General features: G+C 39.2%; 6 protein-coding genes and 3 non-coding genes across 14 annotated transcripts; 4 read left to right on the top strand and 5 right to left on the bottom strand.

Moving 5' to 3' along the window:
• Positions 1 to 664: 664 nt before the first annotated feature.
• On the bottom strand, positions 665 to 2,266 carry LOC110769423 (scopoletin glucosyltransferase-like). Its single transcript, XM_088248622.1, has one exon. The coding sequence runs from the start codon at positions 1,694 to 1,696 to the stop codon at positions 665 to 667; it is 1,032 nt and encodes a 343-aa protein (XP_088104748.1). The 5' UTR covers positions 1,697 to 2,266.
• A 522-nt stretch (positions 2,267 to 2,788) lies between these two features.
• On the bottom strand, positions 2,789 to 5,177 carry LOC110769428 (UDP-glycosyltransferase 89A2-like). The gene is made up of 2 exons (XM_088249188.1): positions 3,682 to 5,177; positions 2,789 to 3,158 (listed from the first exon to the last, which is right to left on the bottom strand). The coding sequence occupies exon 1, from the start codon at positions 5,175 to 5,177 to the stop codon at positions 3,738 to 3,740; it is 1,440 nt and encodes a 479-aa protein (XP_088105314.1). The 3' UTR covers positions 2,789 to 3,158; positions 3,682 to 3,737.
• Positions 5,178 to 5,346: 169 nt separating this feature from the next.
• On the top strand, positions 5,347 to 11,656 carry LOC110769429 (uncharacterized). Of its 6 annotated transcripts, none has more exons than XM_088249189.1 (8): positions 5,347 to 5,598; positions 6,794 to 6,839; positions 7,173 to 7,535; positions 7,873 to 7,965; positions 8,228 to 8,461; positions 8,904 to 9,006; positions 10,184 to 10,413; positions 11,131 to 11,656. In XM_088249189.1, exons 1-8 carry the CDS (start codon positions 5,493 to 5,495, stop codon positions 11,360 to 11,362), a joined length of 1,407 nt encoding a protein of 468 aa, XP_088105315.1. In that variant the 5' UTR covers positions 5,347 to 5,492; the 3' UTR covers positions 11,363 to 11,656. The 6 variants fall into 6 exon arrangements, with proteins under 6 accessions (XP_088105315.1, XP_088105318.1, XP_088105317.1 ...); XM_088249192.1 differs by having other exon boundaries at positions 5,495 to 5,598; positions 6,794 to 6,946; XM_088249191.1 differs by having other exon boundaries at positions 5,495 to 5,598; positions 6,794 to 6,946; positions 7,124 to 7,535.
• Positions 11,657 to 12,359: 703 nt separating this feature from the next.
• LOC148296766 (U6 spliceosomal RNA) lies at positions 12,360 to 12,462 on the top strand. Its single transcript, XR_015834166.1, has one exon. It is a non-coding gene; the product is annotated as a U6 spliceosomal RNA (small nuclear RNA).
• Positions 12,463 to 13,668: 1,206 nt separating this feature from the next.
• Positions 13,669 to 13,771, top strand: LOC148296765 (U6 spliceosomal RNA). The gene has a single exon (XR_015834177.1). It is a non-coding gene; the product is annotated as a U6 spliceosomal RNA (small nuclear RNA).
• A 635-nt stretch (positions 13,772 to 14,406) lies between these two features.
• On the bottom strand, positions 14,407 to 15,590 carry LOC110769424 (putative glutathione S-transferase). The gene is made up of 2 exons (XM_021973391.2): positions 15,258 to 15,590; positions 14,407 to 14,979 (listed from the first exon to the last, which is right to left on the bottom strand). Exons 1-2 carry the CDS (start codon positions 15,564 to 15,566, stop codon positions 14,614 to 14,616), a joined length of 675 nt encoding a protein of 224 aa, XP_021829083.1. The 5' UTR covers positions 15,567 to 15,590; the 3' UTR covers positions 14,407 to 14,613.
• A 2,513-nt stretch (positions 15,591 to 18,103) lies between these two features.
• Positions 18,104 to 18,206, top strand: LOC148296764 (U6 spliceosomal RNA). Its single transcript, XR_015834155.1, has one exon. It is a non-coding gene; the product is annotated as a U6 spliceosomal RNA (small nuclear RNA).
• Positions 18,207 to 19,873: 1,667 nt separating this feature from the next.
• Positions 19,874 to 20,897, bottom strand: LOC110769426 (putative glutathione S-transferase). The gene is made up of 2 exons (XM_021973394.2): positions 20,577 to 20,897; positions 19,874 to 20,298 (listed from the first exon to the last, which is right to left on the bottom strand). The coding sequence occupies exons 1-2, from the start codon at positions 20,883 to 20,885 to the stop codon at positions 19,933 to 19,935; spliced, it is 675 nt and encodes a 224-aa protein (XP_021829086.2). The 5' UTR covers positions 20,886 to 20,897; the 3' UTR covers positions 19,874 to 19,932.
• A 2,746-nt stretch (positions 20,898 to 23,643) lies between these two features.
• LOC110769425 (putative glutathione S-transferase) lies at positions 23,644 to 24,756 on the bottom strand. The gene is made up of 2 exons (XM_021973393.2): positions 24,409 to 24,756; positions 23,644 to 24,182 (listed from the first exon to the last, which is right to left on the bottom strand). Exons 1-2 carry the CDS (start codon positions 24,715 to 24,717, stop codon positions 23,817 to 23,819), a joined length of 675 nt encoding a protein of 224 aa, XP_021829085.2. The 5' UTR covers positions 24,718 to 24,756; the 3' UTR covers positions 23,644 to 23,816.
• Between the last annotated feature and the right edge of the window lie 1,196 nt (positions 24,757 to 25,952).

Genomic DNA, 25,952 nt, shown 5'->3' with positions numbered 1-25,952 from the left:
CTTAATGCTTATAGGATTAGGTAATCTTAATCCTTATCAAAGTAGGAATCCTTAAGCCTGTGTATATCTAGAACACTTATTTTAGGCTGCCATATCTGATAGGAATAGACTTTCTGATAAACCATGAGTTCTTAGAAAACCTTATTCGATTAGAAGATCACTTCTGTGGTTTAAGACAGTAAACCATCTTACATACTCATTTATTTCCTATAACAATGAAAAGGAAGCAGGGAATGGGATTTACAGATGGGCTGGTGCATTAATAGATGCTGCAGAAACACAAATCACAAGTATACGTTATTAAAGGAAGAATGTAAGAACCATGGTTAAGCTTAGTTGGCTTTCGAGTTTCGACAATCAACATGCATAAGCCATAAGGAAATGAATTCAATGCTTGAAGTTGAACACTTACCTGCCTCTGAACCATGATACTCTGGAGGTACGTACGATGAAATATGGAAAGTAGCAATTTGAATGTAACCAAATGTTTAATATTAAAATGACAGAATGACTACAAGGGCTTGTGTATAACAGAGTCTATGCAAGAACAATTGTCATGCTTTTTCTGAGACTGTGAAGCTCCAAGCTCCAAGCTTTTGATGAGTGATTCAGTAAATACGACCCCATCAAAACTTCCAAGGCTTCAAAAACCGTACTTGACCCATCAAACTATTCTGTAAACTTCTGAGCTGGTTTTTGGCCAAATAAAATCCACAAAAACATCCAATGCAGCCACGGAGCTCGCTGGAAACCCGTCCTCCAACCTCTTCCCTATCTCCATGGCCTGTCTCTTCACCCCTTCATCACCCATCAACCTCTCTATCCCTTCCACTATGTCTGCTCTCTTAACCATTTCTGTAAAATCTTCACAAACTCCATAGCCAACCTTCAGATGCTTTGCCACCAACTTGGCATTGTAAAACTGGTCACCCCTAATGGGCCACCCCAAAATGGGCACCCCACGGCCAATGGCTTCCACAGTTGAATTCCACCCACAGTGTGATAAGAACGCACCTGTTGATTTATGGCTCAGTATCAACACTTGTGGTGCCCATCCACATATTATCAAACCCCTCTCACCCGCTTTGCTGTTCAACCCATCTGGGTAGTACCCGTCACCCGACCCGGATTGGATGACCCAGATGAACGGCCGGGTCGACTCCTCCAATGCACTGGCCAGATGGGGATACTCTTCTACTGTGGGACCCACTTCGCTGCCGAATGCCACGTATAACACGGACCCGCGGGGCTTTGAGTCCAGCCACCGTGCGACGTCGTCTTCGGTGTAGTTTGATTGCCGCCAGTGGTGTGGTTTCATCGGGCGCTCAAGGAGGAGCAGTGAATCCGACGGCTTCCAGTACGTTTCCGGCATGAGTGGGCCCACGCCCCATACTGGCATCCCCATCTGGGTTTTCATGTACTCGATGAACGGACGTTCCAGGAAGTCACACGTGTTGAACATCAGAGCAACGGAGCCTTCTAGCTCTGGGACCCACGGAGGCCGGTCTCCCGGTTTAGGCGGACCACCCCCTCCTCTTCCGCCGGGGGGCCAGTTCGCACCGCCACGTGGCGGACCGGCTGGCCTTCTTTTAATGTCGGAAATCGTGAGAGCCATGTGATCGGGTAGGCCGGGAATTAGGCGGAGCTCGTCGAGTCGGATGTCTCCGGCTCGAACCTTCCACGATTCCCACTCCATGGCAGCGGCGTACGCGCCGAATGTGAAGAATCCGATCACTGGGACGTGGAATTAGGCTTGATTTGTTGTAAAAGCCTATATGAGATTTGATTTCCATTTCACTTGAACTTTGTATGAGATTTCCATTTCTAGGTTGGTCTTTAATCAAGGCTCTTGAATCTTGATTGTTTATTTTGTTGAATTACACTTGATTTATGAAATTTTGCAGATTTTTTACGATATCAACATTGATACCGAATCATACCGGTCCCGTTTGGGTCTGATATGGTTTGAACGTGTTTTCAAAAACTCTCATCCCGTGTCATCCCATCCCGATTTTCCTATTCGGGATTAACACTAGAATGACCTCCATCCTGTGTCATCTTGTACCGTGCCCAGCCCTACATCTATCAATGCAGCATACACAACTAACATGATACATCGTTACAGATTCTTTAGCCCTGAAGGAAGTGCAACCGGCCCCCTACCGCCCGATTGACGATTTCTCAATGTTGATATAGTTTACGGTAGAAGTGGCAGTTCATGTTAATAAGTTGTGTTCATATCATTTCATGTTCCTATTTAATACTAGTCAACCCTAACCAAATCCATTTATCATCATCTTCATATTTGCCGGCGTATTTATATTTGTGTGAAGCATACCCGGAAGTTCACCATAAACCTGCTTCGCAGACTCAGATTCACAACTGAAACCTCCGTTGAACCTTGCAATCTTAGGAGGCAGAAAACTCTAGTAAATAGCTACATAGGCATCCTGAGGAATCAAACCCAATACCATGTAGGAGAAAACCACAGGCCTGACCAGCTCAACTATAGTCTTGTTGGTCAAAGCAAACCCGCTAATTTCATGTGTGTTCGAGTCTCGTTGTAGTGTATACATAAAAGTATACATACTAATCACTGAGATACACTTACACATTAAGAAGGAAAAACTGTATACCAATATCTCTAAATTTGAGAGAAACAGCTCAATGGAGAAGTTCCAACTTCTTACAAATAAGAGTATACCAATTATAAAGTTCCTAGATCACTGATCTCTTTATGGAGTTAAGCACTCACATAGTCTTAAATTGATACAAATACTAAACCATCATCTTTGGACTCTTAAACTGACAGGAAGCTTCTTCTTGTCTCAAATGTGCACGAGCTAGCTAAAGGTGAAGAAGGTAAACAGCTAACCCATAAGTTTCAAAACGATAAATTACAAAAGCCGAATTAGCCATCAAGACTACGTTTCTTACAATTCAACAAAATCACTTTTCTTCAACTTTACAGAAAATTCATGTTTCTTAACTTTACAGAATGGTTTTCAGCATAGGTTCTGCTCTGTAATATGCCCGCTTGGGGGTTGCGGGGGCGGGGGGAATGCAAGCATAGAGACTATGGGGATTAAAATAATATGGCCATTAAGTATTGCCATCCATAATAAACTCCTGCTCAACTTGAAATGCAAGAGAAGCCGCTGTCAAGTGTGAAACAAGGGAAGAAAGCTAAGTTAGCTACTAGTGATTTAGCTTATCAATGTCAGTTCTGCAAATATATTTGAAGTTTGTGACGGGGAACTAAAACTAATTTACGAAATCTGAACATAAAAAGCACAATATGCACACCAGTAAGACCCAAAGCTTCATGTGATTATAATTTGGATAGTTTGTTTGGCCACGCATAAGAGCAACAAATGCAAGACTATTGTAGTTATTGGGTGGCCCTTTTTATAAAACAAAAATTAGTGCTGGAAACTGGGGTTTGAATCATAAGTTTACAAAATATGAATGAATCACTCTGTTTCTTTTCCTTTCATAAGACTATCTTCTCATTCATGAACATCCTAGAGTACTCAACTTTTGAACCCCAAGATGGTGTTTTTAATTACTTACAAAGTTTTAAGGGAACTCCTACAATAATCCAACCACCCCAAATTATACAACCAATGTGCGCAACTATTTATCTATTAAAAAAAAAAAAGGATAGCCAGAACAACTTACAAATCACCAACGACCCCATCAAAACTTCCAAGGCTTCAAAAACCATACTGGACCCGTCAAACTATTCTGTAAACTTCTGAGCTGGTTTTTGGCCTAATAAAATCCACAAAAACATCCAATGCAGCCACGGAGCTCGCAGGAAACCCGTCCTCCAACCTCTTCCCTATCTCCATGGCCTGTCTCTTCACACCTTCATCACCCATCAACCTCTCTATCCCTTCCACTATGTCTTCTTTCTTAACCATTTCTGTAAAATCTTCACAAACTCCATAGCCAATCTTGAGATGCTTTGCCACCAACTTGGCATTGTAAAACTGGTCACCCCTAATGGGCCACCCCAAAATGGGCACCCCACGGCCAATGGCTTCCACGGTTGAATTCCACCCACAGTGTGATAAGAACCCACCTGTTGATTTATGGCTCAGTATCAACACTTGTGGTGCCCATCCACATATTATCAAACCCCTCTCACCCGCTTTGCTGTTCAACCCATCTGGGTAGTACCCGTCACCCGACCCGGATTGGATGACCCAGATGAACGGCCGGGTCGACTCCTCCAATGCACTGGCCAAATGGGGATACTCTTCTACTGTGGGACCCACTTCGCTGCCGAATGCCACGTATAACACGGACCCGCGGGGCTTTGAGTCCAGCCATCGTGCGACGTCGTCTTCGGTGTAGTTTGATTGCCGCCAGTGGTGTGGTTTCATCGGGCGCTCAGGGAGGAGCAGTGAATCCGACGGCTTCCAGTACGTTTCAGGCAAGAGTGGGCCCACGCCCCATACTGGCATCCCCATCTGGGTTTTCATGTACTCGATGAACGGACGTTCCAGGAAGTCACATGTGTTGAACATCAGAGCGACGGAGCCTTCTATCTCTGGGACCCACGGAGGCCGGACTCCCGGTTTAGGCGGACCACCCCCTCCTCTTCCGCCGGGGGGCCGGTTCGCACCGCCACGTGGGGGACCGGCTGGCCTTCTTTTAATGTCGGAAATCGTGAGAGCCATGTGATCGGGTAGGCCGGGAATTAGGCGGAGCTCGTCGGGTCGGATGTCTCCGGCTCGGACCTTCCACGAGCCCCACTCCATGGCGGCGGCGTACGCGCCGAATGTGAAGAATCCGATCACTGGGACGTGGAATTTCCAGAAGACCTCCTTGGTCCAGCCCATTTGAAAGTCTACGATGGCGCAGAGAGGGAGGGGCATATCGGGAATGTTGGAAAGGTCGGCGAGGTGGTCGTGGAGCTCTTGTGCTGCTTTGTGGCGGAGCGGGTCGGGACCGGGGCTGGGTGGGCCCGGGGAAGCTGTGAGATGGAGGATTTTGGCGAGCGGGTTTTGGCGGGTGAAAGAGGAGGAGGGGATGGCGCGAGAGGAAGGAACGACGAAGGTAGTTTGGTAATTTCGGGAGTTCAGGTGGTTGCAGAGCTGCGTGCAAGGCTGAAGATGGCCCTGCCCAGCTGCTGAAACCACAAAGATCTCACGGACATCGTTCGCCATGCTTGATTTTCAAATGTCTTGGGGTTAATTGACCGTTGAGGATGATGGGTTGGGTTTGTAAATTACAGGATCAGGAGACAGTGGACAGTTGAAGGCTTCAAGCTGAAAAATGTTTGACTTTTGAGTTGACTTGCATATTTAATACTTGGCTAGAGAAGCAGCAAAATATCAGGCATGAAAGCTTGAGCCTTTTCATAACTGAATGAACGAAAGCTCCTGCCTTTTTAACCTTTGGGCCTGCTACTATGGACACCCACGCACAAATTTAAGAATTTTAGTAAGACACCCACGCCTAGCAGGCCGGTGAGCCAACCCATGACGAGCAGCCTTTACTTCCCCCTTCTTCTTTTTGATCTTTCCTTTCTGTCACTCTCACCCTCACTCCCACAGTGCCACACTTCCGAGTTCGGCAATTCCAAAGGTATTTCTTGTTTTCTTGTTCAAAATTTCAACAGAATTCCTGAACAGAGGGTTGAGAAATTAAAAAAACTTGTTTGGATCAAACTTTGTGGTGGAAATAAGTTTAGATCGATATTTCCGTTTGAATCTGTTTTTTATTTTTTCAAATTGTTTGCACATATTTGTATTTTCTTTTCTGCTTAAGATGACATTGACAATGTAGCTCAGGATATTGTTAGATTTTGGATTGAAATATCAGATTTAATCATATTCACATTACGCAAATTACAAAAACGTCAATTTACTGTATGACGGGTAGGGAAGTGTGGCCTTCCTTGCACAATTTGATAGACATAGGCATTTATCCTGTTGTTATTTACAGTGGGTTTGGTTTTTATGTCCTTGAATACAAAATTTCTAAATGGTCCGGGGGAAAAAGGGAAGGTTCTAATTCCTCTAGCATGGTAGGATCGAGAGCCGAAACATGAATTTTCATAGACATGGGCTATAACTTTCTGTTTTTCATCTATTATGTGTGGGTGGGTTTGAAATGAATTTAAAAAATTGGATTTATATACACACGATTTCCATATGCTAATTGTAATGGGTTGCCCGGGACTCGAACCGAAGGACTTGTGTCTTAGTGAACTCAAGGAGAGGGTAGGCTAAGTTTTGTTGCAGTAGTATGGGGTTGTTTTCGCTAGGATGGGCGAGCTTCCTAAAAATTAGCACTCAATTTTTTATTTTTCATGATCCTGCACTGGCCCAGCCTAACTGAGCCCTGCTTCCACCCTTGGGTAGGATGATACTTAGCCATGGAAATCTTTTGTCAAGACATGGTACAGGTTGATCAAGGCTTTATAATGTTGTAAAATTGCACACCATGAAATCTTACTTGAAATCGACAGCATGGTTGAACCTCTTCCTTCCAAGATCGTAACAAAGAGTTTAGTATGAAACAAAATCAGAACTGACTTTTTTTATTCATTTAATCAATGAAGAACATATTACAGAATGACATGTATTTGTTGATCAACACCCTACTAAATGAACTAACTTTTTAAGCTAACCAACTAATCCCCATTCTAAACTAACTAATTAATCCCCATCTGATTACTAGGTGCTTAATACAACATGAATAGATAAATTCTTAATTTTATTGAGCAAATTGGTCTTTGTATTGTGCAAACTTAAAAAAGATTTCTACTTTATTGAAGGTTTATTGTTGGTTTCTTCCTGGCTGCTGCCCCCTTGTATGTTGAGGTGATTTTCTACTTTGTGCCTGAATAGACTATCAAGAGAAACCAGGATACATTGCTTGCACAGATTCTGTGAGCAACCCTATTTTCATTTCATTTAGAGTTCTGGAAGTAAGTGCTCGATTTATGGTTCCACTTATGCTTTATCTACATCCACATACCTGTATATTCATCAGTGCCTTATTTTCGCCTCTCGTCTTGCTACATTTGCAATTGTCCTTAGTGTGTAAAAGGGAGCTGATGACTCGTAAACTCACAGGGAATAGTTGTATACTTTGCATTTCACAGATTATTTTCCCTTCTATTCTTGAGAAAGAACAAATTATATTTTGTTTAGAGGTTTAGTCCAGGCAAACAAACAATCCTGGCTCCGCACCTGTCCAACTCTAATGGCATTTCACAGAACCCTAAGGTCCAAGTCGGGACCCAGTTCCTCAATCATCTTCCCTGCCTTCTGCATAGCTGCGATTGCGCTCCTCTTCTTCTTTGCCTCTCTCATTTCCACAAACCCTGTATCCTCCCCAAAAGCCATAGAAAGTGTGACCAAGTCCGAGAACAATGACCAGAATCGCCACGAAAAGTTCCTCTACTGGGGTAACAGAATTGATTGCCCTGGAAAGCACTGTGAATCCTGTGAAGGTCTGGGCCACCAGGAGTCCAGCCTCCGGTGTGCTCTTGAAGAGGCCATGTTCCTTAAGAGGTATTTCATGTCATGTTTTGGATTATTAGATTTCTTTTTGTTTTCTCCTTTTGTTTTTATTTCTGTTTTTAGAGTTTATGCTCTGTGTGGTTGCTGAGGAAAACCGAGAGTTGTGGAAATTTGGCTCTATTATGATAAGGATTAGTTTAATGGGTTATGAATAGGATTTGGCTTGAACCATTTGTCATATGTCTAGATTTGCTTCATAAAATTTGGAATAAGTTGATCATAGTTAGTACAGAGCTACTCACCCAATTTCCATGAACTTCGCCACCTGGTTCATATCTGTTGAGTACCTTTGTAATCTTGTGTAGTATTTTACTGCTGTTGTTTGCAGAACCTTTGTAATGCCTTCCAGAATGTGTATCAACCCAATACACAATAAGAAAGGGATCCTTCGCTGCTCAAATACTGCAAATTCAGAAGAAATGTAAGTTTTTTTTTTTGGTTTTGAACTTCTTTATTGGGTTTGAAGAGATTTTATTTTTTTAGGCCTGTGGAAGAATTCCACTGCTACTTTTTGCGAAAATGGCATTAATTCTTGTTTCAAGTTTGTAATCTCCTCAGAAATATAATATTGATACGTGATAGGTTTAGATGTGTACTTTCCCTCCATAGTGTTTGTAAATACATTTTTATTAACCACAGTACACAAAGCATACAATGTGAACTGGCTTCCTTTTACTTGTTAGGTGGGCAGCAAAGTCTTGTTCCATGGACTCTTTGTATGATATGGACCTCATATCGGACACTGTACCAGTAATTTTAGACAATTCAAAACTGTGGTATCAGGTGCTAACAACAACTATGAAGTTGGGAGCTAGAGGAGTTGCTCATGTGGAACAAGTTAGTCGGGTTGATCTCAAAGAGAACAGTCATTTCTCAAATCTTTTGCTGATAAACAGAACTGCAAGCCCTCTGTCATGGTAACTGTTTTTTTTTTTTTTCATTTATTGCTGGAAGCTTTAAGATTTTCTTGAGGGAACAAAACCTCTTCTTATTTGTTTGAATGATGCGGCTGTCACTTGAATTGAGATAAAAGTTGTGCTTGCATTTTGTTACTAAGAAAAGTTAAATGTGGTTTTTAGTTAATGCAAGACAGACCTTCAAATACAGTTTGCAGACTATTATTTCAATGCTTATAGATATTTTCTGAAACTATAAATGAACCTGTTGCAATGGCCCTGATAAGGATGTTTGATATTTTTTTTTTTATAAAAAATAATCACTTATATTTCTTGAAAGACTCCATTATTTGGATTGCATTTGTTCAGAAAACTAAAATATGTTTCATTTGGCTATGTTACGTGAGTATTACTTAAACTTCAATCTTGGTTGTTTGAGGAATTCATAATGATAGCCATTTAGGTTTATGGAGTGCAAGGATCGAAATGACCGTAGTGCTATACTTTTGCCATACTCCTTTCTCCCCTCAATGGCAGCAAAGAACTTAAGGAATGTAGCTGACAAGGTATGTATTATATGAATCCCATAAAGTTTTATTTCCATATTTGATACAATTACATTAAGCTTCCAAACAAATGCTCTTTTTTCTGTTTTCTTATTCTGCAACATGATTCTGAGTTATATTCATTGTAACTAGCTTCCAGTAATTGGGTACTGAATTTTTTCAGCCTGTCAATCAGCATTGTAACTAAAGTTGGAATTGTTGCTGGGAAACACATCAATATCTATCACTCTCTAGTCGCTTAAGTTTGTAGGTTCTGTTTAGAGTATGATTGTGAACTAGTATTCACAATTTATAGTGGCTACTTGTAAGATGTTTGATTGCTGCTTGAATTGTTGATTTATCTGACTACCTGTACCCACCAACTTGCATTGTGGAATTTTACCTCAACTTTAGCTGCTCTATTCATTTAGGTTAATCTTCGCCAGATATCGAGTATCTTATTTTGTAAGATTTTGGGAACTTGAAATGGATTAAGTTATAATTGATTACATTTTAAAGCAAATTGAATTTTGATGAATAATAATATCTTAGCACTCCTCTTTCTGTGCATGTTAGAAGGAAGGAAAAAACAAAGAATCTGTTTCAAGTATGGTTGTCGAATGATTCATAATATTAAAGACCACAGTAACTTATCAAGGATCACGGTAATACAATTAAGAGTTGGAAATTATTTCAAGTTTAGTAACACTGTATATCATATGATAATGATGGTAAATTTGAATGGTATGAGAGACACGCGTGTTTTGAGTAATTAGAGACCAGGATGCGCATAAGATAACCGCTAAATAGCTGAACAGGACATGTGATTTAACATGTAACCCACCCCCCCACCCCCTCTTTACAATCGCATAAAAAATAATTTACAGTATGTGTTGGTGGTGGTGGTGGTTGTGGTTGTGGTCAACATCATGGAATAGAATTATAAATAGCTAGGAGGCACAATATTCCTGATATATGGGTCTGCATTTTAATTCTTTATGATTCTATTTTGCTTAAGTTTGTAGTATGTAGTATATAATAAGTTCGTTATAGCAGTTTGATTTTGAAGAAAGAATTTTATCTTTGTATGTAACTGTTTCCGCAAAATTACCATAGGTCCTTCTGTTTCTGCATTGTGCCCTCAAATTATTTCCTGTACATGTCAGTGCCACTACAGACTTTGATCAAATTTCCACAGATTAAGGCACTCCTTGGTGATTATGATGCAATTCATGTTCGTCGTGGCGATAAAATTAAGACCAGGAAGGACAGGTTTGGTGTTAACAGGACCCTGCATCCTCATCTGGACAGGGATACACGCCCAGAGTTTATTCTCCACAGAATTGAAAAATGGGTCCCACCTGGACGAACTCTTTTTATTGCTTCAAATGAAAGGACGCCAGGATTTTTTTCGCCTCTCTCAGTCAGGTACATCCTTCTCATGTTCTCTGGACCATCTACTTTAAAGATGAAAATCTGTATGTTTACATGCTACAACCAACAATTTTCCGTGCATCTTTGTTAAAGGTTGCTCTCTCATTCTTTCATGTTTTTTTCTTCTAGCAAGTTACACTTTAACCTAATAATCCCTGAGGACTGCTTGGTTGGGTATGAAATTTAAGCTCAGGATTACCATTGGTAGAAAATGTCTAGGATAACATTGACAGAAAATGTGCATGATTCAAATTACTTATTATTTTTCTTTCACCTAAGAACTTTTCAGTTGGTTGATACTATAGTAGTCGGGACAAAAGATAAATTTTATGAGCTTAAATTATTTAATACTGGAGTTCTGAATATTGATGAGAGAATCTTTCACATGTCACTATGAGTGATTGTTGAACTACTGTAATATGCTCCTCCTGTTACTATTTCTTAACTGGGAGCTTCCAACACTGGTTCAAGTTTTACAATGGAAACTGAATTTTCATGTGTTTACATTTCTTTATTATGAAGGAGCAGAGGTATTATTTGTATGTTAATATATTTTCATGTCAAGTGGGGTAAACTGCTTTGTGAATTGACAGTCCTTATACCTGTGCATCAAAAGGGTCCTTTCTGGCTCTAAAGAACTGTTCTCGGGATTAAAGTTATCATACAACATCGCATCTGACCTTGATTCTTATTTCTGACCCCTATGTGCAGATACAAATTGGCTTACTCATCAAACTATAGCCACATTTTGGATCCCGTGATTGGAAATAACTACCAATTGTTCATGGTTGAAAGGCTAATCATGATGGGTGCTAAAAAATTCATTAGAACATTCAAAGAAGAGGATACATATCTCAGTCTTACCGATGACCCGAAGAAGAACTCCAAGTTATGGAAAATGCCAGTTTCTACCATGGATGAAGATGGCAAGCAAACACTTTGAGTGTTGTTCATTGTTGCATATAAGGGGTTTTGTTGTGTGTTCAAAATATTTATTTTCAGAAAGAAAGTCAACATGGTTAAGTTTTTTAATTACCTTTTCCCATTGGATCGGATTTCTGGAGTGTTGATTAGAGAAGTGATGTATATATGTTCCTTATGATTAGTGCAGTTATGTAGGTAGTGTATAACTTTTTAGGAGGAAGCAACAAGTCTTTTACTCCAAAGCGAGGCCTTTTTGTTCTCACTTCATGGCTATACCAATATCCTATAATTCAGAGATTAATTTTAGACACAATGAGTTTTGAAGCATTTCATTTTGCTCAAAACAGCCATGACAAGAAGCAAACAACCTTTTACTATTATCATTATTTCAGTCTGGTTCAAATATCAGTTGTGTTGTGGCTCCATCACCAACATTGGCGGCAAAGGCTGCCGTGGTTGTAGAAATTCTTATATACGGTAGTCTGGACCACGTGGCTATATGACTTGATCCCTCCCTTGTGTGTGTGCTGCCGGACTGCCACACAGAAGAATGACTTGTGGTTGGTGCTGGTTTTGTTTTGCAGCCCGTTGACTGTTAGAATTATCCTGTGACAAATCTGGTTTTAAACTATTGGAGCTTAGTTTCTCATGAAAGAGAGGTTAAGCCGAAGATTAATACCTGGAATGGAGAAATGACTGGGGTGGTTTAATATAGGGACTAAATCTGTCCAAGGCACTGGGGACTTTTGTACATGGAAAAAACTCTCCAAAGCTCAGGTCAATGTTAATCAAGAAGTCCTAGGATGTTTGCAATATGAAATTGGGGCTATAATTCTTTTCACAATGTATGGCCCAATAATTAAAGAACATAGAGTGTGTATTGGAGATTGGGCTTGGGGCCCGATAACTAAAGATAGAAGCGGCTTGACTATTAAATAGAAGGTAGCCTAAGTCCCACATCGATAATCCCCGCTATTTGCAAAACCTTTATATACAAACGTTGCGCAACTAAGCTTGTCCCTTCGGGGACATCCGATAAAATTGGAACGATACAGAGAAGATTAGCATGGCCCCTGCGCAAGGATGACACGCATAAATCGAGAAATGGTCCAAATTTTTTTGGCCTTTTTTGCGCTTGCTTTTCCAACGATCCCATCTTCAAGTTGCAGGTTCGAGTGAAAGTTTGAATTGAATCTACTTTTCTAGCTTTAGAAAAAGCATCAATGGCCAGTATTTGATGTTCAGTGACTGAGAGAGTCTTCAATATTTTTTTTCAATAATGAACTGCATGTCAAAAGCTCGCCTACCAGCTGTTTGATGAAATGACTCTGTTACTTTGGCCCTTATAAAATTGATCAAGTTTGCACTTCTTCAATGATGAACTCCTGTGGAATTGCTGGTGTTGCTTGCAATTCAATTCAATATCAGTTTTGCTTGGTTCAAAGTGTTGAGAGAGGCTCCATTCAACTTTGTTTCTTTTAGTTCAATAAAACCAATATACATGAACTCCACTCTCTAGTTTCCATCTTCAAATCACTTTTCTGTATTAAAACGATGCTTTTTTCCAAGTATTTGATTGTTTAGAGACTGAATGTTGAGTCTTTGGGGGTGATGAAATGCGTATGAAAAGTTCGCCTACAAACTTCAATGACTAAAGTATGGCCCTAATAAAATTTAAGAGTATTTCTTTCTTTCTTTCTTGCATGAATTATGGACTACAACTTGTATGTCTTGCAGAACTCAACTACACTGGGGCCACAATTCAGACATGAAGCTTTCCGTACATTGCGTAGAATCGGCTATCGTTTGTTTCCCTAGTTGCAGAAGATTATAGATCAGTTGCTGATATTGTAACTGGCTTTGACATTAAAACCATTAACTTGTGGAGCTTTTACACATTTTCTGTAAGATTTTTTGTCATCTACAAATACAATTCATGTTTTACATAATATCCTATACTTCGAAACCGTGTTATGATTACGAAAACGAGTGCATCCAGTACTGCCACATTACATGGATGGATCCCATGCAAGTCTCAAAGATGGAGTGGAGAAATTTTGTTTGAGCCCTTCCCAACCAGATAGCAGAATCACTCTTGTGGTTGGTATTGGTTTTGTTTTGCAGTTGTTTTAGGGTAAGGCAAACTAGATAATAAACTCGTTGACTGTTAGAATTATCCTGATGCAAATCGGGTTTTTAACTATTGGGCCCGATAACTAAAGGTAGAAGCGGCTTGACTATTAAATAGAAGGTAGCATAAGTCCCACATTGGTAATCTCTACTATTTTCGAAAACTTTATATACATACGTTGGGCAACTAAGCTTGTCCCCTCGGGGACATCCGATAAAATTGGAACGATACAGAGAAGATTAGCATGGCCCCTGCGCAAGGATGACACGCATAAATCGAGAAATGGTCCAAATTTTTTTGCCCTTTTTGCCATTTTTTTTCATGCCTTCTCCATGGTGTTCAATGTAGTTGCAGAGGGTTTATAAGCTACCGGAACAATGAGCATTTGCATTTATACTCTTCGATGGTTCGGCGGCTTAGTCTTTGATCTTCCAGGTGTGAGTATTAAGTTAGAATCCAATGAACATTTTCGAATAAAATGCATGTCAAAAGCTCACCGACTAGGTGTTTGATAAAATGCCTCTGTTACTATGACCCGTACAAAACTGTTAAGTATGTGCTTATCCTTACACTTTGGTATCTCCAATTTTGCTATATAATCGAGGCAATGTTAAAAATATTGGATGTAAAAACCCAAGAAGTTATGGAATGCAGCAGACAAGGTATATATTATATGAATTCCATTGAATTTTTACTTCCATATTTGCAAATTGCAAGCCAATTGAGTTACTAGATTCTGTTTGCGTCTGTATTTCTCTACGAAGTCACCCTAGGTTGTTCTGTTTCTCCTGGAATTGTTTCCTGTACTTGTTTGGTAAATGCTTCATAGAAGTTATTATAGACTTTAATTAGGACTTGTTTGGTGCCTTTCACTCAGTAACACTTTGCTAATAGAAACGCATAAAACATTTACTTGAGCATCTCCAAGAAAATACCAGAAGTGCTTCGATAACCCCCAAAAAAGAGAGAAGAAAAGCACTTTTATATAGTTCAACCAAACCATACACAATAAGAAGAAGTGTCTTTGGGATGATAAAAACTACTCTTAAACACACTGTCATTTAGATTTCTTATTTTACTAAGATCCATGATCCTCTCTCTTCCCCTCGTTTCCATTCATGAAATGGTCCCAAGCCATCTCATTTTGGTGCTTTTTTCAAAAGGTGATCCTCGCGGGTAGCCTTAAATTTGGCGATGAGTTTGTCTCTAGACGGCCAATTATCCTTGATTATAGGAGCATCTGCAAAAGTCAATTTCCATGCTGATAGCAGTGGAAACTCTTCTTCTGTCAACAATTTAATTCCGGCTACATCTTCAAACACACTACTCCCATAGAGTACAAGCCATCCAAGTGCAATATCTGCTAATCCAAGCTTCTCTCCCCCAAAGAATTTCTTTCCCTTTAGCTCTTCTTCCAAGTACTTCAAGTTCTCCTTGGCTTTTACAATAGCTTCCTCTTGCTCTTTCCCTTCATTGGTAAATGACTCCCAATATGATGGCAAAACCTTCATGGAAAATCACAAACCAAACCAAACAATCAAACAATGAAAAATATTTTATTCACTAACTTTCTTTTGAATTAGCTTCAAATGGGATGCCACATATATCATCTACATAATACACTTCCATTATATTTACTTTTATTTTTTGCCTAGAAAAACTTAGTCAAGTGTGTGAAACTTAATATGAAAATTTGCAGAGTAACTAGTACAAAATTATTGTGCCATATTGAAATTTTACAAGCATGGAAATATCTGATTATGAAAGAGTGGTTTTAGGTTACCTTCTCATCACCAAATTTGGCCCAAAAGCGTGCGGCGGCTCTCTCAAGAGGATCTTCAGGCAGCAAGGGGTTTTCCTTCCAAGTTTCATCAATGTATTCAAGAATTACAAGTGACTCAACAATTGGTTTTCCATTGTGCACAAGCACTGGAACCTTCTTATGAATAGGGTTATACTGAAGAAGCAAAGGGCTTTTGTTTGAAAGATCTTCATAGATTGTTTCATATGGGACACCTTTGAGTTCCAGTGCCCAAACTATTCTCAAAGGAAAAGGGCTTGACCATGTCCTAAAGAGCTTCACTTCTGCCATTTTTTCTGTTAATTTGAGCTATGATATCCTAGCCTTTTATGCTTGACTTTCACTATGGAATTTTGCGAAGGTCTCCTAGGCTTTCTTGTATTTATTGATGAAACCTTCTATTTTGGTAAATATGACTTGGTCCCGAGATGTTATGACTTGTATTATTGCATGTTAACTTCCTTTCTTGCTCTAGAAAGAAAAAAGACATGGGCTGCCCAGAAATCGCAATACAAGTCATCAAGTTATCATGAGATTCGAATGTGAGATTAGATGTCTACAACTACAAGTCAATGCCCTTTTTCACTGGACTAGACCCATTGACCATCACAATGCAAGTAGTTATGTTATTTGGCAACATTATGATTTTTAATTTTCTTTCAAAAGAATCAAAATTCTAATTAGTTTCATTTTATATTAATTTGATAGCACTTGAGTTGAGAGAAGAAAAAGTTTTAAGAAACCATCACCGTTGTGAAATTAGGAAAAATATAGGGAAAAAGTGTGTCTAAAGAAAAAGAAAGGGTTCTTGTATGAAATGAAATAATGAATGGGCTCTTTCTTGTGTAAGCGCTGATGTCATGTAACCGAAAGAGGCTTCTGTTTGTATTCTTCCCAGTCTGGACGTCTGTTATTGGTCCAAGTGGAGACTACGCACAGATGCGCTTTGGAAAATCAAACATCAAGTGAGACCCGATTTCTGCCTCAAAAAACAAATAAAATAATATAAATGAGAATAATAAAGAATCTAATCAATTGGCATGGGTGGTGGGGACTTTGGGTTCTGTTCCAAGTCAAGTTCATATAGGCAACAATTATTTTATATTTTTTCATTGTTTATATTAAATTTTGGTTTGAAAGGAAGGAAACCCGAATGTTGACAGCATGCCAAGGGATTGGAGATTTTTGTACCTTGAAAAATTATCCAAATCTGAGGTCAATGTTTATCAAGAAATCATAAGACGTTTAGAATGAGAAATTGTGAACCTTTTTACTCATAAGTTAAATGGGTTTGTAATTCAATCCACTTTGTGTTGGAGATTGGGCTTGGGGCCCGATAAAAGGCAGAAGCGGCTCGACTATTAAAAAGCAGGTTGCATAATAAGGCTTAGTTTGGTATTGCTGTGCTTTTAAAAAAAACTGCTTCTGCTGTGCTGTGAAAATAAACAGCTGTGAAGTGAAGCAGCAAAGTGTTTGGTAATCTAGATTTTTAAAAGTGCTATGAGTATAAAAAGCAGTGTCATAGTGTTTGGTAAACTTTTTTATAGAAGTGCTGTGAGAGTGTATAATGACAATAAAGGGCATGATGAAATTTTGTTCAAAACCTAAAATTACCATAAGAAATAAAAAATGTATAATTTTTCTCCTTTTTGTTTCTTCCTTTCTTCTTCCTTCTCAGGCCCCATTTCCTCTTTTTTTTTTTTTTTTTCTCTCTCCCTCTCTCCTTTCTCTTTTCTTCTTCCTTCACGGCCCCAATTTTTTTTTTCCTCTCCCTCTTCTCTCCTTTCTCCTTTCTTCTTCCTTCAAACCCCCCCCCCCACTTTTTTTTTCTTCCAGATCTCTGCAATCCTATCATTGGTTGATAAGGAATCAAATATGCAATAATTGGTTTTACCCCACTGATTCCCCAATCCTAAAAAAACCCCATCCCACGGTACCCACCTGTATCTCTCTCTCTCCATTGCCCCAAAACACCAAGAGAAAAAACCCAGATCAAGAATTTTAAGAACCAAAAACTCAACCCAAACCCAAATAAAAACTGTGTTGTCATCAAAGAAAACAACAAGAAGGAAATCAAATCCAAATGAAAATTTTGTTTTCCTGTGGTTTTGATTTGAGTTTCAACTTTCCCTTGATTTTGGTTTCCAAGAGAAGGTCAACGAATTGTTGATGGGTTCAAGAATCTATTTTTTGTGAAAATCATTGATGAAGGAGGGTAGATGCTAGTGTTGCTATCGATTTTGGTCCTCCACAATTAGCATACAGATGTTTGAAGATATATTTGGGGTTTGGATCTTTTGTGGTTGGAGTGGATATCACAGACTGGGGGGCTGGGGTTGAGTTTTTTTTAAGATGTGGTTTGAATTTTTGTGGCTGGAGTGGAGAGCTAGGGGCTGGGTTTTTTTTTTGGTCGGAGGGGAAGAAGATGAATCGAGTTGCAGACAGAAGTCGAGTTGCCAAAGAAAAGAAGAAGAATCGAGTTGCAGTACCTTAACGTAGAATAGAAAGTGAGGATAACATATGTCATTTGCTAAAATGAATGGGGGTATTATAGGTATTTTGAATGTTTCATTAATTGCTCCGCATGCTTCCATCCGCAGCAGTTTTGAGAAGCACCTCTTGAGCTGCTTCTGAAATCTGCTGTGAGTCACAGCAATTTTGAAAAAAAGCAGCCTTATCTTGATTTACCAAACACTTTTTCATTCAAAACTTAAAAAATAAGCTGCTTCTTTTAAAAGTTAAGCAACCCCAAACTAAGCCTAAGTCCCATATTGAAAAACACATTTATGCATGAAAGCTTTATATATGATCGTTTAACAATCAAGCTTGTCCCTTCGGGGACATCCGATAAAATTGGAACGATACAGAGAAGATTAGCATGGCCCCTGCGCAAGGATGACACGCATAAATCGAGAAATGGTCCAAATTTTTTTTGCACTTTTTGCGATTTTTTTTTCCTGCCTTTTCCATGGCGTTGAATGCAGTTGCAGAGGGTTTATAAGCTACCGGAACAATGCGCATTTGCACTTATAGGCTTCGACGGTACGTGGGTTTAATCGTTTATCTTCCATGTTAAAATCTTTCCTGCTAGGTGTTTGAAAAAATGCCTCTGTTACTATGACCTTTGTAATGGCTCTTTGGATGATCCCTTATGCTTGGTATCCCCACTTTTAATGTTCACAATATAAGATGTAAAAACCCAATATATGTTTCTTTCAGTTAAGTTCCGTGGGCATTCATTTAGAAGTTTCAATCTTGGTTGTTTGAGAAATTCGTAAATCATGACGGTAGCCATTTACATTTTGATATAGGATTGTAGACTGCAAGGATAGAAACAAATAGCAGAGCTACAATTTTACAATATTGTGGCTGCAAAGAAGTTATGGAATGAAGCAGCCATGGTATGTGTTATTTGAATCCCATGGAGTTTTTGCTTCCATATTTGCAATTACATGGTTGGGAATGCACATGATTATTTCTCCACACTCTGGCCATTTGAGTTAGTAGATTCTATTTGTGCCTGTTATTTCTTTACAAAGTCACCCTAGGTTGTCCTGTTTCTCCTTCCTGTACTTGTTTGGTAAATGCTTAATAGAAGTTAGAGGAATGCTATTCACAATCGCTCTAAAGCGATTCTCACGACACTTGCTAGACACGTGTACACGCGTTCCCAATGTATTCTCCTTTTTATTTTTTTATTCTTCTCTCTTTATTTCTCTCGGTTGCCTCGCGCTCTCTCTTATCTCTCTTCTTCTTCTCTCCGTCTCCCTCCCTCTCTTTCTTTTTTAAATTTTCTTTCTCTTTCTTCTTCTACTTCTATCTGTATCTCTCTCCCTCTCTTCTCTCCTCCTCTTGCTTCTTCTCCTTCTTAACAAAGGGGCTTAAGCCCAGAGAACAACTAAACACAAATCTTCCTCTTTATTTCCTTATCTCTTATCTCTCTGTTCTCTTTTTCTTCCGAATTCCCCCTTATTCTCTCTCCTCTTTTTTTTTTTTTCCTACTTTCTCTCCGCCAGTTTTCTTCTTTGGCCATATTCGCACTATCGGAAAAAAAATTGGGGGTTGTGAACCTTTCTGGGTTATGAAATTTTGGGGGTTTCTATAATCCCTCCCTCTCAAATCTCTGCCTCCAGTATTTGGCATCTGGCATTTAACCAAATTTACACACAGAGAGATACGGAGACTAAGAAGAAGAAGAAGAAGAATAAAAGAGAGACAAAAGTAGAAGAAGAAAGAGAAAGAAAATTAAAAAAAGAAAGAGAGGGAGGGAGACGGAGAGAAGAAGAAGAGAGATAAGAGAGAGCGCGAGGCAACCGAGAGAAAGAAAGAGAGAAGAATAAAAAAATAAAAAGGAGAATACATTGGGAACACGTGTACACGTGTCTAGCAAGTGTCGTGAGAATCGCTTTAGAGCGATTGTGAATAGCGTAAGTAGTAGAAACACATAAAACATTTACTTGATCATACACAAGAAAAGACCAGAAATGCTTCGATAACCTGAAAAGAGAGAGAAGAAAAACACTTTTATACACAATGAGAAGAAGTGTCTTTGGGATGATAAAAACTACTCTTAAACACACTGTCATTTAGATTTCTTATTTTATCAAGATCCTCTCTCTTCCCCTCGTTTCCATTCATGAAATGGTCACAAGCCATCTCATTTTGGTGCTTTTTTCAAAAGGTGATCCTCGCGGGTAGCCTGAAATTTGGCGACGAGTTTGTCTCTAGACGGCCAATTATCCTTGATTATAGGAGCATCTGCAAAAGTCAATTTCCATGCTGATAGCAGTGGAAACTCTTCTTCTGTCAACAATTTAATTCCGGCTACATCTTCAAACACACTACTCCCATAGAGTGCAAGCCATCCAAGTGCAATATCTGCTAATCCAAGCTTCTCTCCCCCAAAGAATTTCTTTCCCTTTAGCTCTTCTTCCAAGTACTTCAAGTTCTCCTTGGCTTTTACAATACCTTCCTCTTGCTCTTTCCCTTCACTGGTAAATGACTCCCAAATAGATGGCAAAACCTTCATGGAAAATCACAAACCAAACCAAACAATCAAACAATGAAAAATATTTTATTCACTAACTTTCTTTTGAATTAGCTTCAAATGGGATGCCACATATATCATCTACATAATACACTTCCATTATATTTACTTTTATTTTTGGCCTAGAAAAACTTAGTCAAGTGTGTGAAACTTAATATGAAAATTTGCAGAGTAACTAGTACAAAATTATTGTGCCATATTTAAATTTTACAAGCATGGAAATATCTGATTATGAAAGAGTGGTTTTAGGTTACCTTCTCATCACCAAATTTGGCCCAAAAGCGTGCGGCGGCTCTCTCAAGAGGATCTTCAGGCAGCAAGGGGTTTTCCTTCCAAGTTTCATCAATGTATTCAAGAATTACAAGTGACTCAACAATTGGTTTTCCATTGTGCACAAGCACTGGAACCTTCTTATGAATAGGGTTATACTGAAGAAGCAAAGGGCTTTTGTTTGAAAGATCTTCATAGATTGTTTCATATGGGACACCTTTGAGTTTCAGTGCCCAAACTATTCTTAAAGCAAAACGGCTTGACCATGTCCTAAAGAGCTTCACTTCTGCCATTTTTGCTGTTAATTTGAGCTATGATATCCTAGCCTTTTATACTTGACTTTCACTATGGAATTTTGCGAAGGCCTCCTAGGCTTTCTTGTATGTATTGATGAAACCTTCTATTTTGGTAAATATGACTTGGTCCCTAGATGTTATGACATGTATTATTGCATTCTTTCTTGCTCTGGAAAGAAAAAAGACATGGGCTGCCCAGAAATATTTTGCTCATCACAATGCAAGTTACCAAGTTATTATGGGGTTCAAACATGAGACTAGGTGTCTGCAAGTTGTTGGTCTTTTTTCTTGTTAGCTACTCTTTTAGCCGAATGTTGTGACTGGCGTGCTCGGAAGAGTGCAAACGCTGCTGGACCGACACCACTGCCCCGATTGTATCTTTCTGGCTCACGCAGAGGTGCTATCTCAATTTTCAACAAAATTGAAAGTTGAATCAGTTTGACAAAATTCAGTTTGGCCCCGCCATGGGCTCAACTTCCGGACTCCTCCCGATTCATGAATCTGCTTTATAGGCGTGCTACTGTTGGATATGAGACCAGTCCAACAGACCTGGTATGAGCAAGTGCGATGGGTGTTTTGTGAAGTTTGCGCCTTCTTTCTGGACCTCCGTTCAAGCCATTGTGCTCCAAGTGGGGTACTGGCCTGGATTGGTTCTTTTCTATGCCTCAGTTAAGAGGACTTTAATATTCTTTCTTTCGTGTATACGTCGGTCCTGGCTGGTGCGAGCGACACCTAACCAAGCAAGGGAAAAGGGCAGAGTTCTTGGTTAATAAACACCTCGCGCGGGTTAACAAACCTAAATATGAATTTGAGTATATAAAAAATATGTTAATTGTCCAAAAATTCGGGCCCAACAATTTGACTTTCGGGCCCAACAGGCTTATATCCCTTAAGCCTATTTGGCCTGATTTAGGCTAAAAACCTTTTATAATCCCACAACTTAAATAAAACAGAAGCGGGAAAACACTTAAATATCGCAGGTATGAAGAGAAACGCAGATACAAGCATAATAGAGTGCTTTAGAAACGAGTTCCATCCTTTTTATTTATTTAGCTCTTAAATCAACGATAGAGACAATAAAGATCCTTATTTATTGATTCCAGACTATGAAATACATTATCACGATGATCTAAGGTTATAGCCAGCTAGATTATACAAATTCAAACAGAACATTTAATAGTCATACCATGAGGATGGCAGAGAAATAAAAAGATAGACGCAGAAACCGTCTGGTTATCTGAGATCCGGGTGAGTTTGATTGAAAATATCTTGAGTGCTTTTTAGTGTTTTACAAGACGTTGCGTCTGGTTTTTGGAGAGAGAGTCCCCTTCTTTTGTGCTGGAAGCTCTCTATTTATAGATGCAGGGGAGATCTCACGTGATGATGACTGAGCAAGGATGTTTGGCTGTTGTCCAAAGTCAGCTTGCTGATTTGATGTTATGGAGTGGTCCATAGTGGGGGTGATTGGACTTTCTGATGAGAACCTTTATGTCTTCCAAGTAGATCCCTGGTCTGAAGCGTTTTTTTTGTACTTGAAGATCTAATATGCAAGTTGGCTTTTTCCTGGCTTGGTGACTTCCTTAGGCGGCTGGCTTTCTTGCTGGAAGAGGGAAAAGTCAGATTGTCATTAAATGTTGATGGTCTTTCTCCAACCTCGCGTGGGAATGGGGGAACAGTTACCGATTTTTTCACCTTCCAGCAGTCTAATCGCTCTGGGCCCTTTGATCTTGGGCTTTGGTTTTGGTCATGTCTTCTCTTGGGGTTTCTTTTAAACAGGAAGAGACCTCTTGAAAAATACAACTCACAGACAACTATTGGGCTTGGGCCCTTACCATACTCTTTTGAGGAAGGAACCACTTTTGGTTCATTGACCAAAATTGGGTACAAACACAAGTTAACGCCCTTTTTCATTGAGGTAAATCCGTTGGCCATTACAATGCAAGTAGTTGTGTTATTTGGCAACATTATGATTTTCAATTTTCTTTCCAAAGAATCAAAATTCTATTTAGTTTCATTTTATATAAATTTTATAGCACTTGAGAGAAGAAAAAATTTTAAGAAACCATCACCGTTGTGAAATTAGGAAAAATATGGGGAAAAAGTGTGTCTAGAGAAAAAGAAAGGGTTCTAGTATGAAATGAAATAATGAATGGGTTGTTGTGTAAGCTCTGATGTCATGTAACCAAAAGAGGCTTCTGTTTGTTTCTCTTCCCAGTCTGGACGTCTGTTTTTGGTCCAAGTGGAGACTACGCACAGATGCCCCTTGGAAAATCAAACATCAAGTGAGACCCGATTTCTGCCTCAAAAAACAAATAAAATAATATAAATGAGAATAATAAAGAATCTAATAAATTGGCATGGGTGGTGGGACTTTGGGCTCTGTTCCAAGTCAAGATCCCACACAATAAGTTGATAATGTTCTTCAGTTTTCAAAATTTGTTTTTCTGGAAAACAATAGTTGACAAGGCAACAATTATTTCATATTTTTTCATTGTTTATATTAAATTTTGGTTTGGAAAGGAAGGAAACCTGAGTGTTGACAGGGGAAGCGGCTTGACTATTAAAAAGGTTGCATAATAAGTCCCACATTGAAAAGCACCTCTATGCATAATAAGTTCCACTTTTACTATATAACCGAGTCAATGTTCACAATATAAGATGTAAAAACCCAATGCCTCTTTAGTAGAAACACATAAAACATTTACTTGATCATCTGCAAGAAAAGACCAGAAGTGCTTCGATAACCTGAAAAGAGAGAAGAAAAACACTTTTATATAGTTCAACCAAACCATACACAATGAGAAGAAGTGTCTTTGGCATGATAAAAATTACTCTTAAACACACTCTCATTTAGATTTCTTATTTTACTAAGATCCATGATCCTCTCTCTTCCCCTCGTTTCCATTCATGAAATGGTCACAAGCCATCTCATTTTGGTGCTTTTTTCAAAAGGTGATCCTCGCGGGTAGCCTGAAATTTGGCAATGAGTTTGTCTCTAGACGGCCAATTATCTTTGATTATAGGAGCATCTGCAAAAGTCAATTTCCATGCTGATAGCAGTTGAAACTCTTCTTCTGTTAACAATTTCATTCCGGCTACATCTTCAAATACACTGCTCCCATAGTATGCAAGCCATCCAAGTGCAATATCTGCTAATCCAAGCTTCTCTCCCCCAAAGAATTTCTTTCCCTTAAGCTCTTCTTCCAAGTACTTCAAGTTCTCCTTGGCTTTTACAATAGCTTCCTCTTGCTCTTTCCCTTCATTGGTAAATGACTCCCAAATAGATGGCAAAACCTTCATGGCAAATCACAAACCAAACCAAACAATCAAACAATGAAAAATATTTTATTCACTAACTTTCTTTTGAATATTTACTTTTATTTTTTGCCTAGAAAAACTTAGTCAAGTGTGTGAAACTTAATATGAAAATTTGCAGAGTAACTAGTACAAAATTATTGTGCCATATTTAAGTTTTACAAGCATGGAAATATCTGATTATGAAATAGTGGTTTTAGGTTACCTTCTCATCACCAAATTTGGCCCAAAAGCGGGCGGCGGCTCTCTCAAGAGGATCTTCAGGCAGCAAGGGGTTTTCCTTCCAAGTTTCATCAATGTATTCAAGAATTACAAGTGACTCAACAATAGGTTTTCCATTGTGCACAAGCACTGGAACCTTCTTATGAATAGGGTTATACTGAAGAAGCAAAGGGCTTTTGTTTGAAAGATCTTCATAGATTGTTTCATATGGGACACCTTTGAGTTTTAGTGCCCAAACTACTCTCAAAGCAAAAGGGCTTGACCATGTCCTGAAGAGCTTCACTTCTGCCATTTTTGCTGTTAATTTGAGCTATGATCTCCTAGCCTTTTATGCTTGACTTTCACTATGGAATTTTGCGAAGGTCTCCTAGGCTTTCTTGTATTTATTGATGAAACCTTCTATTTTGGTAAATATGACTTGGTCCCTAGATATTATGACATGTATTATTGCATGTTAACTTCTTTCTTGCTCTAGAAATAAAAAAGACACTAGCTGCCCAGAAATCACAATGCAAGTTACCAAGTCATCAAGGGGTTCGAACATGAGACTAGGTGTCTGTAAGTCAATGCCCTTTTCATTGGGCTAGATCCGTTGGCCATCACAATGCAAGTAGTTATGTTATTTGGCAACATTATGATTTTTAATTTTCTTTCAAAAGAATCAAAATTCTATTTAGTTTCATTTTATAAAAATTTGATAGCACTTGAGTTGAGAGAAGAATAAGTTTTAAGAAACCACCACCGTTGTGAAATTAGGAAAAATATGGGGAAAAAGTGTGTCTAGAGAAAAAGAAAGGGTTCTTGTGTAAGCCAAAGAGGCTCCTGTTTGTTCTCTTCCCAGTCTGGACGTCTGTTTTTGGTCCAAGTGGAGACTACGCACAGATGCGCTTTGGAAAATCAAACATCAAGTGAGGCTCGATTTCTGCCTCAAAAAACAAATAAAATAATATAAATGAGAATAATAAAGAATCTAATAAATTGACATGGGTGGTTGGGACTTTGGGCTCTGTTCCAAGTCAACTTCATGGAAAATTCTGTGGTGCGCTGGCTGTACCGGTACACACGGTGATCCAAGGGCTAATTTTGCATGTTAAAAATGGATGGCTGAGATTCAATGACTTAGTAACCTGTTGAGCCCTTTATTATTCAACATGTGCATCGCATGTGACTGTCAAAAAAGCAGGTTTAGAGGATGAAGACCACGCGCACTCTCCTATCTTGTTGCCCAAATTGAAAATCCTAACAGCCTCCACGAACTCCTCTCTAATTGCCCAAATCCAATCGTTTGCACCTCCAGGAAATCTTCTCTCTGCTTGCCCAATCTCTGTGCTTGCCGACGACGTCTTCTCTCTACTTCTCCAGGAACTGTTATATCTCACTTGCCCAAATCCATCCTAAGCGTGTCCAACGCTTGTCTGTGCTTGGTTTAGGGTTTAGGCAAGAAGCTAATGGTGATGGAATTGAGATCGTCCACGAGAAAACCCAAGCCGACCTTGGCGACTCTGCCTAAGTGACTTCCTCAACTCT

Source organism: Prunus avium, chromosome 2, assembly GCF_965620075.1.
Source record: "Prunus avium chromosome 2, drPruAviu1.hap1.1, whole genome shotgun sequence".
In the NCBI taxonomy this organism is placed as follows: domain Eukaryota; kingdom Viridiplantae; phylum Streptophyta; class Magnoliopsida; order Rosales; family Rosaceae; genus Prunus; species Prunus avium.
This window is presented reverse-complemented; position numbering and strand designations above follow the sequence as displayed.